The sequence below is a fragment of the Corvus hawaiiensis genome, chromosome 30, assembly GCF_020740725.1.
Source record: "Corvus hawaiiensis isolate bCorHaw1 chromosome 30, bCorHaw1.pri.cur, whole genome shotgun sequence".
NCBI classification, from domain to species: Eukaryota; Metazoa; Chordata; class Aves; order Passeriformes; family Corvidae; genus Corvus; species Corvus hawaiiensis.
The window spans coordinates 19601597-19617864 of NC_063242.1; the positions used below are offsets into that span (position 1 = coordinate 19601597).

The 16268-nt window shown below is 39.3% G+C and overlaps 1 protein-coding gene across 1 annotated transcript; it reads left to right on the top strand.

Annotated features, from left to right (window-relative positions):
- The first annotated feature begins 1043 nt into the window (after positions 1-1043).
- IMPACT (impact RWD domain protein) lies at positions 1044-16227 on the top strand. The gene is made up of 11 exons (XM_048289454.1): positions 1044-1190; positions 2011-2139; positions 2868-2920; positions 3206-3268; positions 5369-5454; positions 7036-7164; positions 7455-7549; positions 9737-9810; positions 13587-13677; positions 15632-15766; positions 16015-16227. Exons 1-11 carry the CDS (start codon positions 1155-1157, stop codon positions 16084-16086), a joined length of 963 nt encoding a protein of 320 aa, XP_048145411.1. The 5' UTR covers positions 1044-1154; the 3' UTR covers positions 16087-16227.
- Positions 16228-16268: the final 41 nt, after the last annotated feature.

Consider the following 16268-nt stretch of genomic DNA (forward strand, 5'->3'; position numbering starts at 1 on the left):
ATAAGGCAGTTTAGTATTAGGATGAACAGATGGAGCACCATCTTTTCTAGGTCCTTATGGAGTAAAGCTTTCAGTTATGTCTTGGTCAGAAGGCAGTTGTTTAAACAATACACTCACTCTGTCTATGTCTCTCTCTCTTTTAAAATTAACTGGAATACGTGCCTTTGTCTGATAAAATGTGCATTTTTGTCATGTTCTAAGACTGGGTATATTCTTTTTATTATAATTTCAAAAATAATGAAACCAACTCTGTCTGTGACACTGAAAACAAAGACTTCTATTCACTAACTCTGAAATAATTTCTGTAGAACCACTGTGCAACCAGTTCTCCATCCAGGATACACGTAGTTGATATCACAGTGCTAGTTTTCTCCCTACTCAGTTGCATCCTGGGTGTTTTTAATGTTGTTGTTGTTGTGGGTTGTTCGTTTGTTTTGGTTTTTGTTTTGTCTTTAGAACGCCTGCCCTGATTGTCAGAATCATTCTGAACTCTAATCCTGTTCTCCTGAACGGGCGCAAATTCTCTAAGCTTTCGAGAAGGGCAAAACGAAGTTTACCTTGAATTCTTCCCAACTGTGTTAGTATAAAATCACACTGGAAGAAAACATAAACTACAAAACCTGCAAAAACGGTGAACCCATGCTTTGCGTGCAATGAGGTCTTTACTGATCAGTGCCGTCTCTAAAAGAGATGCCACAAACTTGCCCAAGTTAAATGAAATAAATGGATTTCGAGAAATGACATGAAATGTAATTAATGTAATGAAAACTGCTTGGAACACCTGTTACTCTTTTAAATAATTTTTAAAGGGAATTGTGTAGTTATGTCAATCGTTCATTCCGAGTGCCATAAATGCAAGGTGAAAACGGCTGCATCACTAAAATCCTCACTGAAACAGAACTGCTTACACACTTCAATTTAAAAATCGGATGTAAGAAATAAGGGAAAACTATTCAGGAGGGATATAATGAAGGCTGTGTAGCAACCCGAGACACGACTACACCGCCCGCTTCCCCCGTCCCTGCAGCGGAAGGAAGGGCCCTCAGCGTCACCCCACGGCTGCGCACACGGCCCGGCGCCGGGCTGCTCTCTGGGCTTTTCCCTCCTTCTCCTTCTCCTTCTCCTTCCCTTCCTCCTCTATCCCTCGGGTCCCGATGGCGGCGAGTGACACGGAAAGGGCCCAGCAGCAGGTGAGCGGCGGAGGGGGCGAGGGGGCTGCGGGGAAATCGGTGACTTCAGGGAGCTCCTGGTGAACCCCGGCCCCTGAGCGGCTCCGTGCCCGCTGTGGCTCTGCACCGCCGAGCCAATTCAGGTGTTTCACTTCTAGGTGGAAGGCACTTCTCCGGTTTTTCTTTATAGAATTTGCTGAATATCCGCTCTTCCTCAGGAAGAGCTTAGTGCCAAATCCTCGGGGTCTTTCTCCTGCGGGGGTCCCACCTAGCCAGGAGCAGCACCGATTGGGAGCTGCAGGGAACGTGTTGGCATCTGCTCCCTGTCATTTTGCTCACCTGGTCACTGCTGAGAATGACAGGATTGTCCTCAGAAATTCAAAAACGTCTGTGTGTGAGAACTGAGCGAAGGCTACTTACAAAATCACAGAGTCAATTTTGTTGGAAAATATCTCTGAGATCATCGAATCTACCCTGTGGCCGAACACCCCACCAAGTCAACTAGACCACGGCACTAAGTGCAGCGTCCAGTCTTTCCTTAAACGCCTCTGGGCACTCCACCACCCCCCTGGGCAGTCCATTCCACTATCTAATCACCCCTTCTGTGAAGAAACTCTTCCTAATCTCCAGCCTAAACCTCCCCTGGTGCACCTTAAGTCCTGTGAGTCAGGACTGGATCCCTAGTACTTATGGCCTTCCAGTGCAGTGAATCTGGTCACATCTGTTGATAACTTGTAGAAGAGCAAGACTTTAAAAAGATGAAAAGATGATTGGCACACAAAGTTGTGTGGGCTTTATGGGGGGGGTTATTTACTTTTGCTTTTTTTTGTTTTTTTCTTAGATTGATGAAATTGAAGCCCTTTCGTCAATCTATGGTGATGATTGGTGTGTTGTTGATGAAGATGAAAAAATCTATTGCATTAAGATTAGTGACTGTCTGGATCAACCAAAATGGACCCTCTGTTTGCAGGTATAGTGGTGGGAAGAAGTTTAACTAAGTTTTGCAGTTGGACTGATGCAGGTGAAACGCTTTAAATATGGTTTATTATCAACTCACATGCATTAGGAAGCTTGTGGATTGGAGTCTGTGATAAGACTTTTCAGTGATTGTTCCTGTAAAACATTGGTGTGCTTGTGATATATTCAGTGGTTGCGTATCCTAATTCCACACCTGAGCAAAGCATTTCAGTGTATTTCACCAAAGACTGATTTCTGAAATATTTTTTACATCGACTTTGTGCCTCAGTGAATCTGCTGCATTTGCTTCTAGATTTGCTTTCTGGAAATTGTTGAGACAAAACGAAGTTTGGATTAACTTAATTGATCCAACTCCTTACTTTATGTTTTCAGAACTGGAAGCAATAATTTACTTAGCATAAGAAACATTGAAATGTCTACTTAGGGAAGTCCAGTGCCACTTACTTAAGTCCAGTAATCATGTGTGCAGCTTTTTTCAATTTTTTTCTGTACTTTATTTTGCATCTGTATAAATTGCTCCATGAAACATTTTTGTATGCATTACCATTATTGGAATTTAAAATGCAAATATTCGGTTGTTGTTATTCTGTGACAACATACCCAAGTGTTTTCTTCATTTGTAACATGAATTGTAGTCCTAGTGCTTGACATCAGAGTCCTTCAGTAAAGCTCAGCAAGCTGAGGGTAGTCCAATGAATACATACCCTGAATTTCTTTCAGGTGATTTTGCCTCCAGGATATCCAACTGCAGAGCCACCTATTTATCAACTAAAGTAGGTGAAGTTTTCTGCAAACGTTTGTGTTTTCTGAATTGACACTGTTAATTGTTTATCTGTAAGTGGAAGTTTAGTTAAAATGCTCCTTGAATTAAAGTACACTGGGAATGGGGGATGTTTCCAGCAAGGATATTCTATTCTTTATCTTGCTTTTTCCAAGATGTTTACAGCTAGAATCTTTATGGTTGGCAAAGTTATATTTTCAAGGTGTTCACCACATTTACTTGGGAATGTTGGAAGCAGCATATAGCACAATTTTCATTGCATTTCTTTTCATTCTAGTGCCCCTTGGCTTCGAGGACAGGATTATACAGAACTAGCAAATAGCTTGGAAGAAATATATGTGTAAGTCCAAGACTGTGGAATAAAGTAAAAGGAGACAATGTATTTTCAGTTTCTATCTATTCTGCACTTGAATGTTGAAACACAGGATGTGAAAACATTTTGTTGTGTCTATGAGCGTCAGTGGCATACCAGTTTTTCTTAAAAGCTAAGGGATAAGTAGGTTTTAAAATAAACACATGCAGAATCTATTAACTGGAATCTGGAGCATCGTGGACTGTTTATTATCACAGTGTGCAGCTAACAACAAGGCATAATGAAAGCATAACAGCATTTAGAAATACTCAAATTACATGATTTTGAATTGCTGTGAAAGTGGGATAGAAAATATAGTAATTTTATATGGTTTATTTATTTCTTTCAGATCCCAAAGATAATATAAAATAAATGGGGGGGAAAAAAAAAGTACAGTCTTGCCCTAGATACTGAAATCTGAGCATCTTGCATAAGAGATGTTTTTTAACGCCATAAGGAAGAGAGCACTTAGCTTGCATAAGGGTTTTTTACTTTGATTAACTGGGTTTCTTAGCTAATTAAGCAACAGCTCATTTAAGCAAGGAAAATTTAATTTGAAGTGTTAAAAATGCACAAGGATTTTAAGTGAAAAGTTCTCTGTGATCACATTCACTACAGTTGTTCAGTGGAGCAAAAAGGACAGAGGTTGTCCTTAATGCTGTCCAGATTCAAAGGATCTGATGGAGTCTCTACCACAGGTAGAGCTGCTGTAGGGGGTTATTTAAAGACCTGAGCATCCAGCACAAGTTGGCATGTGAGGGCTCTGAGCATGGTTCTTTTTTTGTTCTCCCCTCTGCAGTCCCGTAGGCTGTTGAATTGTACTAGTTCAGTCCCTTGCAGCTCCCTTCTGTCTGTATCAGCTGCTGTTCAGAGCCCTCGCTGGTCTGCTCTCACTTTGTTAGTTCCTCAGGAAGTGAATGTATTTGGGCCTTATATGTCATTTTAGATTGTTGAAAAACCTGGAGTAGTCACTGATGTGCACAGTATTTGTGAAAGCCTTTTATCTATTCAATGTCTGCATGGTTGTCAGATGAACAGAGATGCTCTGCATCGTTTACATTTTATTTGACCAGGTTTCTAGTCCCTAGGGATCTAAGTTGTGAAGGTCTGCAGTCTAAACCAATGTGAACTATACTGTCAATTGCTATGGAAAAAATGGATCACTACAGATCACAAGTCTGTTTTGGGAGACACGAAGTGTAATTTACAACTCTTCAGAAACCGTAATTGGGTGATGGCTGGACAAATTGCTATTTACTTTCATAAAGCAGGGAAATTTTATTCCTTTTATAATCTTTTTCATTCCATCACTAAAAAAAGTCTTCAGGTATTAAAGCAGTGCTTCGATACAATAAGCAGTGTGAAATCATGGTGTTGATTTGTTCTGGAGTCTGTCTGGATTTTGCAGTCAGAGCTACAAGTTCATGAAATCCTTATTTTTGCTTGAATATTTTTCTTAAAATATGTATGTTTATTTGAATTTGATTGTTTCCACAGCAGTGCTGTATACGTTAAGCAAAGTTTAAAGGTGTAATTTTGTTACTTACCTGGTGCCCAGATGGTGGCAGTAAGAATAAAATTAATGAGAAACCATGAGATATCTACAGCCCTAAATCTTTAGTTTTGTTTCTTAGACAAACAGGCACAGTTTATAACCGTTAGAACCATTTGAAACGTGTTTTGAGTTGTTTGGGTCCTGCTGCACAAAAAGGAAGCATTCCTTAACTCCTAACATGCATATATAAAACGTGCTCATCCCATCCTCCCCCAGTACCCTAATACACACCTGTGCCCCCTGAGGGGCACCTACTAGACCTAAAGCTTTATCTCCCTGTGCTATAGCACTGCCTGTTACCCAAACTGTAGTGTTTCATTCCAGTGCTCCACTGACCTGCCATCATAGTCCACCAATATGTGTTTCACCCAGTGAGCTACTGAGACAGAACTCTACACAAGCCTGCCTAAGCTCTTTATCTCTCTAGCTTATGTTATATTTCTGTGTGTCTGAAATCTCTATGTTATTTGATGTACTTTCCAAGTGAAATCTGTAGAAGTGATTCTTCATTTACCATGAGTTTTTACTTCCAGACAGAACCTTGGTGAAAGTATATTGTATTTATGGGTGGAGAAGATACGAGAAGTTCTCATACAAAAGGCACAGTCTTCAGATCCAGGTACTTCAGCAAATACTTGGGGTTTTCATTTTCCTTCTTGTTCCACTGCAAAGTAAGATTTCATACAAGTTAGCTTATGCCCACTTTTGAATTGGATCTAAATATCAGGAAACAGTCTCCAGTGTCATGGCTTACTGTTTTACAGTGGTAGTGTCCCTTTTAAAAAAGCAGGAGGGAAAAGAAGGTGTAGGTGGCCTGTGAACAAAGTCCTCAGTTTTCTCAGGAATGCAGTTACTTGTATGAAAGGACAGTGCTGCCCACAGGTGCATTATGCATTATTCTGCAAATGAATAATTCATACCAGTAATTAACTTCTGGTGTTGAGTGCCCTCTTGGAGGATTGGGATTCAAGAGAAGATAAACTTCAGTGGAATATGCAGACAAATGACCAAGTATTCCATCATTTTACTTTTTCATCCTTCCATTCATTCTACTGTATTGGGATGAGAAGTACATCATCAGTAGAGCTGCAGTGATTCTTCTGCTGTTACTCTTACAGAGTTTGTGTAAATTCACAGTTGTTCTTTCAAAAAATGGTGGGGGGGTGGTTTGTACATTAACATGCTAAATTGCTGTGAAATGTGTCAGTGACATGCATGCATGCACATATGGCAAAAGGAAACAGAACTACTTTTCTCTGTCGGGTTTTATCTTAGTCCTGTGAGAAATAAAAGTCTGAAGAGAAAAAAACTCATTTTCAGTGTTGTTCTATGGTAAGGTCCAATCTTAGTCTTTCCATAAACTGTGCATTTTGTTGCTACATCACAGACACTGGAGAAGTCATTTTTCACTACTGTGACTGAAGGAGTGGACACTGAGAAGTGAAAATTTTACTGACAGTATTGGAAGTTTGGGTATTTTGACCACAACCTTATGGCTTCCATTTTTGAACATGCTTTATCACCCCTCTGTTTTTTGTGGAAAATACATATAAGCACATCATAGGCCCTCTAAATAGGAATCAAACTGTGGTATATTAATTTGGCTCTAAATCCAGATGTCAGAATCATGTATATTTCCTCCTTTGTTATTGACTATTACTTTTTGGATGTTCTATGCATGAAGGAAAACAGGATTTTGGGAATCCCAGAATACTTGAAGCATGTTGAGAGGGATGTTTCAAATCTAATGATTTTATAACCTCATGAAGTAGCATTGAGCAGCAGTTCTACGTTTTTCCCTAGATGACCATTAAATGACTGTAGTTTTTGTGAAGCAGCAGCTTAATTTGATTGCTAAATTCAGATAAAAGGTAGCATCTTGACTGTTTAATGGAAATAGTAAACATGATTGTTCTTTTTTTTTCTTAGAAATACTGTTAGTATTGAAACAGAAGATCTTATGGAAGGATCCCATAGTATGAGTATTTTATTTTTAATTCTCAGGAAGTTTTAAGTTAATACTGGGCTGAGTACTTTGGGTTTTGTTGTAATTAATGTTACTATTCTCCATTTAAAAATTCTTAATGTCAAACTGTTTTTAACTGAAAAGCCAGAGACTTTTGAGAAAAAGTGTTTGAAATTTTGTTTTGCTTGTCTTGCAAAAAATGTGTAATAAATTCTACTACTTGTATATTAATAGAACCAGATACTAAAAAAACCACTGAAGAAGTTGATGAAGATGATGGAGATGATTTTCTCTTAGACTATCAGCCCGTTCAGGAAGATCAAAGTAAAATGTTAAATTACATGACATCTGAAAGTCAGGAAGGTAAAAAATATGCTCTTGTTAATTCTGTTGAAATAATTTAAAAGAGGCCTGAAGATTCTGCTTTTCTACTCAGCTTTAGAGTAAATCTAGTGACAATAGAATTATAATAAAGTTTAATAACAGTGATTAAAAAACGTAACATGCTTTTGGTGGGTTTGTCTGTTATTTTCTGTACTTCACTTTAACAAGTCCCTTTTTTTAAAGTTGAGGCATTCTTTACTTTTATAGCCACTTGCATTGTTTCTGTACTCTTAAAAGAAAAGAAACACTCTCTTGTTTGTGACCCACAGATGAAGAACTGCCACCCATACATCATGGAAACCCAATCACAGATCGAAGGAGCACTTTCCAAGCACATCTGGCTCCAGTGGTGACAACCAGACAAGTTAGTAGAGATCAGTTCTTCTCCTTTTGCCTTTACTGAAATACTTGGAATTTGCCAAATATGTTGGTCTGTCTGTTCTGTGCATCTTTCTGTGCTAGTATTTTCCGAGTAGTTACTGGTGTCTTGCTTTCACTGTCAGCTGAATAATTCTAGATAACAGCTCTGCAATGCTTCCTGCTATTCTTCACCACTATGTGCATTAGATGAAAGAGAATAAGAACACTGTTATTTGACTTCAGGATGTTGGCAGGTTTATCATAACATATTTGGAAGTTTCTGAGTCTATCATGTGTTAGCTGGAAAAGGAATTAAAATGGGTTTATAAATGTTTTCCCTCCTTCAGAAAGGAATTCTGTTGAAAAACACACTTGGATCGTGCATAAGTAAATCTTTATCATGACCTAATTGAGAGGGGTTTGGAGCTTCTTTTGTACATCACTTTCCATCTGCTACCATCAGCCTCCTTTGGTCATCCCTGTTTAGTGGGGAAACTACTGTTCTTTTTTTTCATTAACTCAAGAGTTAAACCTTGAGAGGATTTTTCTCTTTCTTTTTGTGCAATTTTAGGTTTTGTTTTAAGAATTTTTGGTAAGGGATTTTGTCAAGTGCTGCTTGAAGTTCCAGGTAAGCTAGGTCTACTACATGCTCAGTAACTATGAAAAAACATTGACATATTGACAGGGTTTTTAGGCTGATTTCTGTGTAAAAAAGCTGTAATGTTTGAAGCTGTTGGTGGTTTTTTTGTTTTGTTTTTTTCTTTCCCCCTCAGTAGTTTGCTTAGTATGGACATAAGAATTGGTCTCTGAATCCTAGCATCCCTTCTGGAGCACTTGGACCTTTCAAGTTCACATAGACTGTACATTTGTTCGGGTTTTTGTGTATGTAGGAGCAATCTTGCTCACAAATCATGATAAAAGCATTTTGAAATGAAAAAGATATGTTAAGCCAATGATTCGCATTTCTTCCCTTTCTAAAGCAGCAGAGGTCATTTATATATATTAAAGAATCACTTAAAGAAGGTACAGCTGTAGCACAAAAATGAATCTTGAAAGTATGTTTTTAGGAATCTGGTAGCTGGCAAATAAGTAGTGTCAAAGGTGATGATCGTTTCATATGACTTGTGCTTTAAGTCCATGTATATGAAAGTGTATTAAGAAATACAAGTTGTCTTCCTTCAGCATTCAAAGTAAGGAGAAGACAGATGTCTGAAGCAATATTCTCCATTAATAATAGGATTTTTTTCATTGAGGTATCTTTTATTTGAGGTGATTCTTGTCGGTTTAATTTCTTCAAGAAGAATTGAAAATAGCACAGTATAGCTAGGGCAGATATTTAATATATCTATTGATTACTCCTCTGAGACATTGGTTTTTGCAGGGAAGGTAATTTACTTGCCAGGCATGTTTTCCCAGACTTCTGCAATTTCAGTAATGCTTTATATTATGTACAATAATGATGTCTTAATCAAAAGCTCTTTTTTTTGCTAGACCCTTGGAACGGGTTGAACAATTGCTAGCATGTTTACTTAGAAACATATGATGAACTGATACTGATAAATGTTTTGAATTTGGTACTTCTTAAGAGCAAAGAGATAGACATGGGAATATCTGTTTTCTGGGAAGTACTGACACTTTCAGACCGCTAATAGGACATTTTCTGGTTTTACTGTTCTTTCTGTGAAGTGGAAGCTGTGAAAAAAAGCATGTTTGAGGGAAAAGGAAAAGCTTGAAATGTAGTAGGGCTTTCTAAACATAATGTTTTTGTGAAATAACTAAAAGCAGTGTGTAGTGGGAATATGTATGTCAAGTTGTGTTCTATTCCAGCTTAACTTATTATTAGAAAAGTAGGCAGGTGCAATTGATACTTAATACTGACTAAAAATATTTTCCAGATCTGTCCCTTGTTTAATAAAGCAATTTGACCCTTCTACATCTTGAGCAATAGTATGAATGTACACAATGTAGAAATTCAAGGGACAGGCTCTTTTCAGTATCCCAGAAAAATTGTTTAAAGCAAGTATGAGAGTACTGAGAAGCTGGTTTTTGAGTTATCATACTGAACATTTTATGTCAAAGCATGATATTGTTTCATGGTAGTGCTAGGGAAATGGTTTTTTAGCAGTGGTATTGAGAGGGATGTATGAAATCACTGTTACAAAAGGAGGGTTTTTTCTGTTGTTTTCTATAGGTAAAAAGAGTTCTTGAAAAATTATATGAGAACAAGAAAATTGCAAGTGCTACCCACAACATATATGCATACAGGTGAGATACAAACAGTGATTTTTTTTTTTTTTAGTGTTCTTTGACGGATGAGTGCAGGACATAATAAAGAAATTCCTTCCTACTAAATTTCCTTGCTGTTAAAAGAAATTCCTTGCTTTAGAGAGTAGGTTTCTTGTTTGTATGGTAAATGTTGCAGGTGTTATTTTGAATTTGAGGTCAATACAGTAGGAAAGAAGAATGTGAAGCAGCATTAGGAATAGAAAAAAAAAGTGGATTTGAACATGTGTTGGTATACTTTGTGTAGTATGTCTGAGCATGGAAATGTTACATCATCCTGAACTAAATGTGTTTTCACTTGGGTGAAGTAACTTCTTTTTCCCCCCCCCCCAACCTTATATTTAGAAATAGCTGAAAATGTTCAATTGAAATAAGAGTCGAATCAGAAAGCCTGATGCAGACATCTGGCATACGAAGTTTCAGCTGAAATACAAGAAACTTCAGGGATTATGAGAACCAGGTAAAATTGAGTTTGGCAGTCATCTGCTTCTGGCAACTTTTGTGAACATAGCTTATGTGAAATGAATTGGTCACAGTCCAGATGCCAGTGTAGGTTTTCTGAGGAATGTGGCAGTAGAAGGGAGCCCTTTGATTACTGAAGGAACCAGTCATCTGAAAAAGCACGTACAGGTGCTGATCCATTCATGCCCATCCTGGTGTGATCCTAATGAAACATGAAATGAGAGCAAGTGAAAGCTTATTTTACCAAAAAGTAAAAGCTTCTAGCTAAGTTAGAAGTTTCGGTAAAGAGGGCATTTCTGTTCTTACAGATGATGATCTGGCTTCTTTCACTCTTATTATCCAAATCCACTTGGAAAAAATAAAAAGGAACAAGCACATACTTACTGCTTCCTCTTTGTCATATAATAGTAGAAGCCTGTTGCAGTGGGGATCCTGCAACACGCATATATCAAACCAGGAGTCCCGTGGAAAGGAAATATATACGGACAGACAGATTCTTGATAGCTGTTTCAGAGATGTTTATTTCTCCAGCCGCATGGCCGGAGCTCTGCCGGGGAACTGTTCCAGTCACGGGACCAAGGGTCCTTCAGCCCGCGCAGGGAACACAAACCAACCAATGGGAACGAGGCTGAGCAGGGGCAGGGAAGCCCCGTGTCTGTGCCCTCAGGGCCCCTCTCCCAGGGCTACACGGCGGGGGAGGGACCCCAACACCTCACCCGTTTTATTTTAATAAAAGGAGAATGAAAACAACTGGATAAACATAACAAGAACAGTTTCAAAACAAAACAAGCCACCCTCCTGAGTCTTTAAATGTCCAAACAGATTCTCTGGAACATCTTAGGGCTGACAGAAGGGAGACAGAATTCTCTGAGCATGCTTTGTGGGGAAACTGAGGCAGGAGAGGGTTTAACTTCTTCCCTCCCCCTTTTCATCCCCCACTCGGCATTGGAAAGGGATTTTTGGGGAAACAATTGGCAAAAGCATGGTTTTGTGAGGGAAACCATGGATGAAAAAACGGATTGGGAATACACTGGGGGTAATAGGACATAGGGTAAAAGGGAAAGGTGGGATTAGGAAAGGGAAACTGTAGGGGGGGCTTACAATAGAGATATTGTCTAACATGACTACGATTTTTTGCATATATACTGCCTTTTACAGGAACACCATCAGGCCCAGTGACCTGCGATGCTTGTAACCCTTTTCTCCCTACTACAATATTAAATTCCACCACCTCTCCATCTCTCAAGCTTGGGATGCATTTTTCAGGGTTATTCTTTTTAATAGCAGTTCTATGCACGAATATGTCTTGCTGGTTGTCACACCTTGTTATAAAACCATAATTTTGCTTAACATTATACCATTTTACTATCCCTAAGGTCTTAGTTGCTATGATCTTTTCCTTTTTCCGAGTGGCTGCTGTTTTCTGTCTCGCTGCGTCTTTGCTGTCTCTTTCGGTCGCTCCCGTGTTGGAATTGTCGGGGCTGCTGGTGCCTGCGCGCTCTTCCCGGGGTCGCGTTCGGGGCTGCGCGGGCCGGGCCGGGCCGTGCCGCTCAGTTCTCCGTGCGTCGCCTCCTCTGGTCGCAGCTTCGCTGCCGATGCCGGGCGCTGCACCCACGTCTCGGCCGGGCCCCCGAGCGATGACTCCCCCGCGCCCCGCTCCAGCGCGCGTCTCGGCTGGGCGCGGCTCCGTTCCACCGCCATCGCCGCCAGCCGCCGCCCGCGTGCCGCCCCTCTCGGTCGGGCGTTCACGGGGCTCGCTCCACCACGCGCTGCATGGGACCATTCGGGCACCGCCGGGTCCCGCCGCTCCTCGCTCTGCTGCGGACACTGCGGCTCGCGTGGCTCCGCCCGCGCGCGGGAATTGCCTCGCTGCTGCTCGCAGGGCGCTCGGTGCACGTGGCCTGGGCCGCACGGTCCCTGCGCCACGCTTCCCTTCACCAGGACACAGCTGACATTGCTCAACAGTCTCAGTAACTAAATAATATTCACGAAAATATTCTTCCATCGGCATATATTTTGACTCCAATATTAACTGTGTCCAAACGGTTTTCCAAAAGCCCTTGGTAAGAATTAAATCCCAAGAAACATAGAAAAAGTTCTTAAACAACCATGCCAGGAAGTGTTTCAGTTCTTTTTGAGCTTGAATCAAGCTAAAATTTACAAATCGTTGTTCAAGAATCATTTTAAGTTTAAGATAAATGTCCATATGCGGCTCTGAGAGCCAAGAGTCTTCCCACGGTTCCTCCATAGTTTAGATATGGAATAGCAAAGCAAAACCAAGAAGAGGAATCCAAAGTTTCCAGGGTTTACTCACACAAATCAGTCGCTTAGGGATCGGGGATCGTTCTGCTCACAAATCTCCACCATTTGTTGCAGTGGGGATCCTGCAACACGCATATATCAAACCAGGAGTCCTGTGGAAAGGAAATATATACGGACAGACAGATTCTTGATAGCTGTTTCAGAGATGTTTATTTCTCCAGCCGCATGGCCGGAGCTCTGCCCAGGAACTGTTCCAGTCACGGGACCAAGGGTCCTTCAGCCCGCGCAGGGAACACAAACCAACCAATGGGAACGAGGCTGAGCAGGGGCAGGGAAGCCCCGTGTCTGTGCCCTCAGGGCCCCTCTCCCAGGGCTACACGGCAGGGGAGGGACCCCAACAGAAGCCTCTTTCTCATTGTGTCACCTGTAACTAAGTTCAGAACTTAGGAAATAAGTTGGTAACAAACCAACTTATTGCTCAGTAGACCTCTAAGCATTACTTCTGGAAGATTAGACCTGGGCAGCTGACCTTTTTATGAAACAATACACCCAAAAGTTTACTGCAGTGCCTCCTGAGGAGGGAGATGACATGGAGAATCCAAAGGCAAATTTCAGTAATAGTTTCATGTTGCTGCTGAAATACAGACCTAATTAATTATTCATAATGTTTTTGTCCAAGTTCTTCCAGCTTCTAGGTTTATACCATAATTTGAATCTGTATCTGATGGAGTTGGTTTCAGCTAGATGTAATAATTAGGCTAAAAGCCTGGGTATTTTTCTGTTTAGGGACTTTAAACTGGAGTTTACCTGAAGTGGCTAAAGTCTGTGTAAAAGCTTCTCAAAACTTATCCTACTGTACAGATAAACATTTGTGGTTTACCCTATGCCTCATCCTGTTTTCATGTAAATGTCTGTGGTAGAGAATTAGAACTGATACACATGTGTATGAAAGATCTGAGACTTTATTAATCATGTAGAAATGTTAGTTGATTGACATTTTAAAATCCATTTTATGTTTTTTTTTTCTTGTATAGAATATACTGTGAAGATAAGCAGACATTCCTACAGGATTGTGAAGATGATGGAGAGACAGCAGCAGGTGGCCGTCTTCTCCATCTTATGCAGGTTGTAGAAATTAATCTTTGACTTCTGGAAATCTTGAATTGAAATTGATTTTAAAAATCACTACAATGTAAATAAGCTTGTAGAAGATTTTTTAAACTTTTGTTCTGCTAATAGCCAGCCAGATGATTGCTTTCTCAAGGTGAAAGGAGAAACACAGACTGTAGCACTTACAAGTCTCGGAGCACAGAAATGAGTAATGTTTCATAGGTGGCAAGGATAGTTTGAATGGGTTAAAAGAGAACTAAGCTTTAATTCCTATGCTTCCTGTGTGGTGTAAGGTACACAGAAAATGAAGACTGGGAGGGCTGACTGTCAGAAAATAACAGCTGACCTGTGCACAACCTTCACGTGGTTTCCTCGAGTAGGCGTAATAAAAAGACACCGATATATGAACTTGCAGAGTAGAACTTCAAATACAAAAGGAGTGAAAGAGTTGTTTTGATCATTTAGTCTGTTTTGTTGTGCTGTTTCCTGTTCTGGGTCCTTAGCCCTCATACTCGCATATATTTTAGTCTTCAAGGGTTGAAATAATACTTGGCTACTAAATGTGAGTTGAGATGGATAAATTTTGGTTCGAGCTGCAAGCCCTCGTAAAACCGTAATTAAAATAGCACAGCTACAGGGGACAGCTGGGTACATCTTAATGCTGTGCCTCAGGTCACTTAGCTGTGTAAGCAGACAATATATTTCTTTTTATTTTATATTGATGTCCTCTTTACAACAGGAACTTTATTTTCCTGTCCATTTCTTGCTTGAATGTTCTTTTGCTTAGTATGTTGCACTCTTATTCCTGGAGGCTCTCCTCCACCCACCAAGCTTCCTTTTTTTTTTTTCTGAAAAAAATATAATTGATGGAAACATTCTGACATTTTTAATTTTGAACTTTTTCAAACTTCCTAAATAACTCAAACCAGACTTGGGAAGGTTGAATAAATAAACAAGCTTAGGTTATGCAATATATGCTAGTATATATGCTAAGTGTGAAAACATTATTGCTCTGAAAATAATGCAAAGAAACAATTTGGCAGTTACTGTACTTCAGTTTGTTCTGAGCTTATCAGCTTTTCTTCAGCATGTTAATATGTGCTTTTGAAACTTGTCTAGGCACTTATTATTCCATAAAAATCCTGTTTAGAAAGTGACATAACAATCCTCTTTCAAATGTGAATGTGTGATAGAGATCAGAAAAGTTCACTTTTCAGCCATAGGAAAAGATTGTAATAGTTTATAGGCTGATTTCTAGATGTTCATAGATCTTGCAGTTTTTTTGTTTTGAGCTCTTATGACATATGGTTATGAAAATAAGGTGATTTAAAACATTTATTGTAGCTGAACTTACCAGGTTTTTTTGGTGGTTTTTTTTGCAATAGAAATTAATTTTTTTTCAGATAAGTCCAGCATTTCAAGATAGCACTTTCTAGTTACAAGAAACTGTATTTTAGATTAGTACCATCCTGTTTACTGTCAGCAGTTGTTACATACAGACTTTATGGCAAATACATAAATGTAGAGTAGAAAATGCCTGTCATAGAACGTGCCCCCAGTCCTTCTCATTTTAAAATTCTAAGAATATTTCTGTTTTCACAAACAATGATTGACTCTCCTAATAGTATTGTTCAAATTAGTCAGACACCTGTTTTGTTCTCCTTAACAGAGATGATTAATGGTTGTTGACATGGACATGTTAACAGTACTAGCTTATGGCATTTTATTTATCCATATGTACAATGCCTGTGGCCTGGCCTAGCCTTATCCACCAACACTTCCAAAAATGTAAATAGACAATCAGCTTCATGACAGAGTAATAATTGATCATACCAAAGAATAAGAAATGTAACTCAGTAATTTTTTTGAATACAAGATAGTAGACCTTTTTTACGTTTCAAATTGGTGTCAGCAGTAAACCAGGTTCAATTAAAAGATAACAGCTTTTATTGCTTTCTTTTATTCACAGATTTTGAATGTCCACAACGTGTTGGTTGTGGTGTCACGCTGGTATGGAGGTATTCTCTTGGGACCGGATCGTTTCAAACATATAAACAACTGTGCAAGAAACGTCCTTGTGGAATACAACTATGTACCATCAACGGTATGTTCTGCCCTTAGAATGAAGGCATTTGCACGTGAACTTCTGTCAGTTTCCACCTTTAGATGAAGGCAGAAGAAAAGTAATACAACCTGTGTGAATGGATAAACATTATACAAGTCAAAATTTTCCTAAATCCCAATGACCTATGAATACTATTCATATTAAAAATAATTCTCATGGGTGACCTTGGGAGAATACTTGTGGTTTACAAGAATATTTTTTAAATTTTGAAATGCTTTTCATTTCAGGAAGAATCATCTAGACAAGCCGGAAGGAGCAAAAAGATAAGGAAGGACAACAAGAAGAGAACAGAACACTAATTTATTTTTAAAAAACTTCAGAAGATTATTTTGCACATATTTATATGAAAAGAAAACCTGGACCCTATTGCCTTATCTGATAGAATGGACATGTTGTATACAGAAGAGAGTTCAGTAAAGCCATAGATACATTTTCATCTCGTTTTGTGAATTCTTCTGTTGTTCTGAAGTAGAGCTTAGAC

Excerpts from the sequence above, each read along its gene's own strand:
- IMPACT (XM_048289454.1), top strand. The coding sequence starts at position 1,155 with ATGGCGGCGAGTGACACGGAAAGGGCCCAGCAGCAG. Across the intron at positions 1,191-2,010 it reads CGGAAAGGGCCCAGCAGCAG|ATTGATGAAATTGAAGCCCT; the intron begins GTGAGCGGCGGA and ends TTTTTTTCTTAG. Across the intron at positions 13,678-15,631 it reads GTCTTCTCCATCTTATGCAG|ATTTTGAATGTCCACAACGT; the intron begins GTTGTAGAAATT and ends TTTTATTCACAG.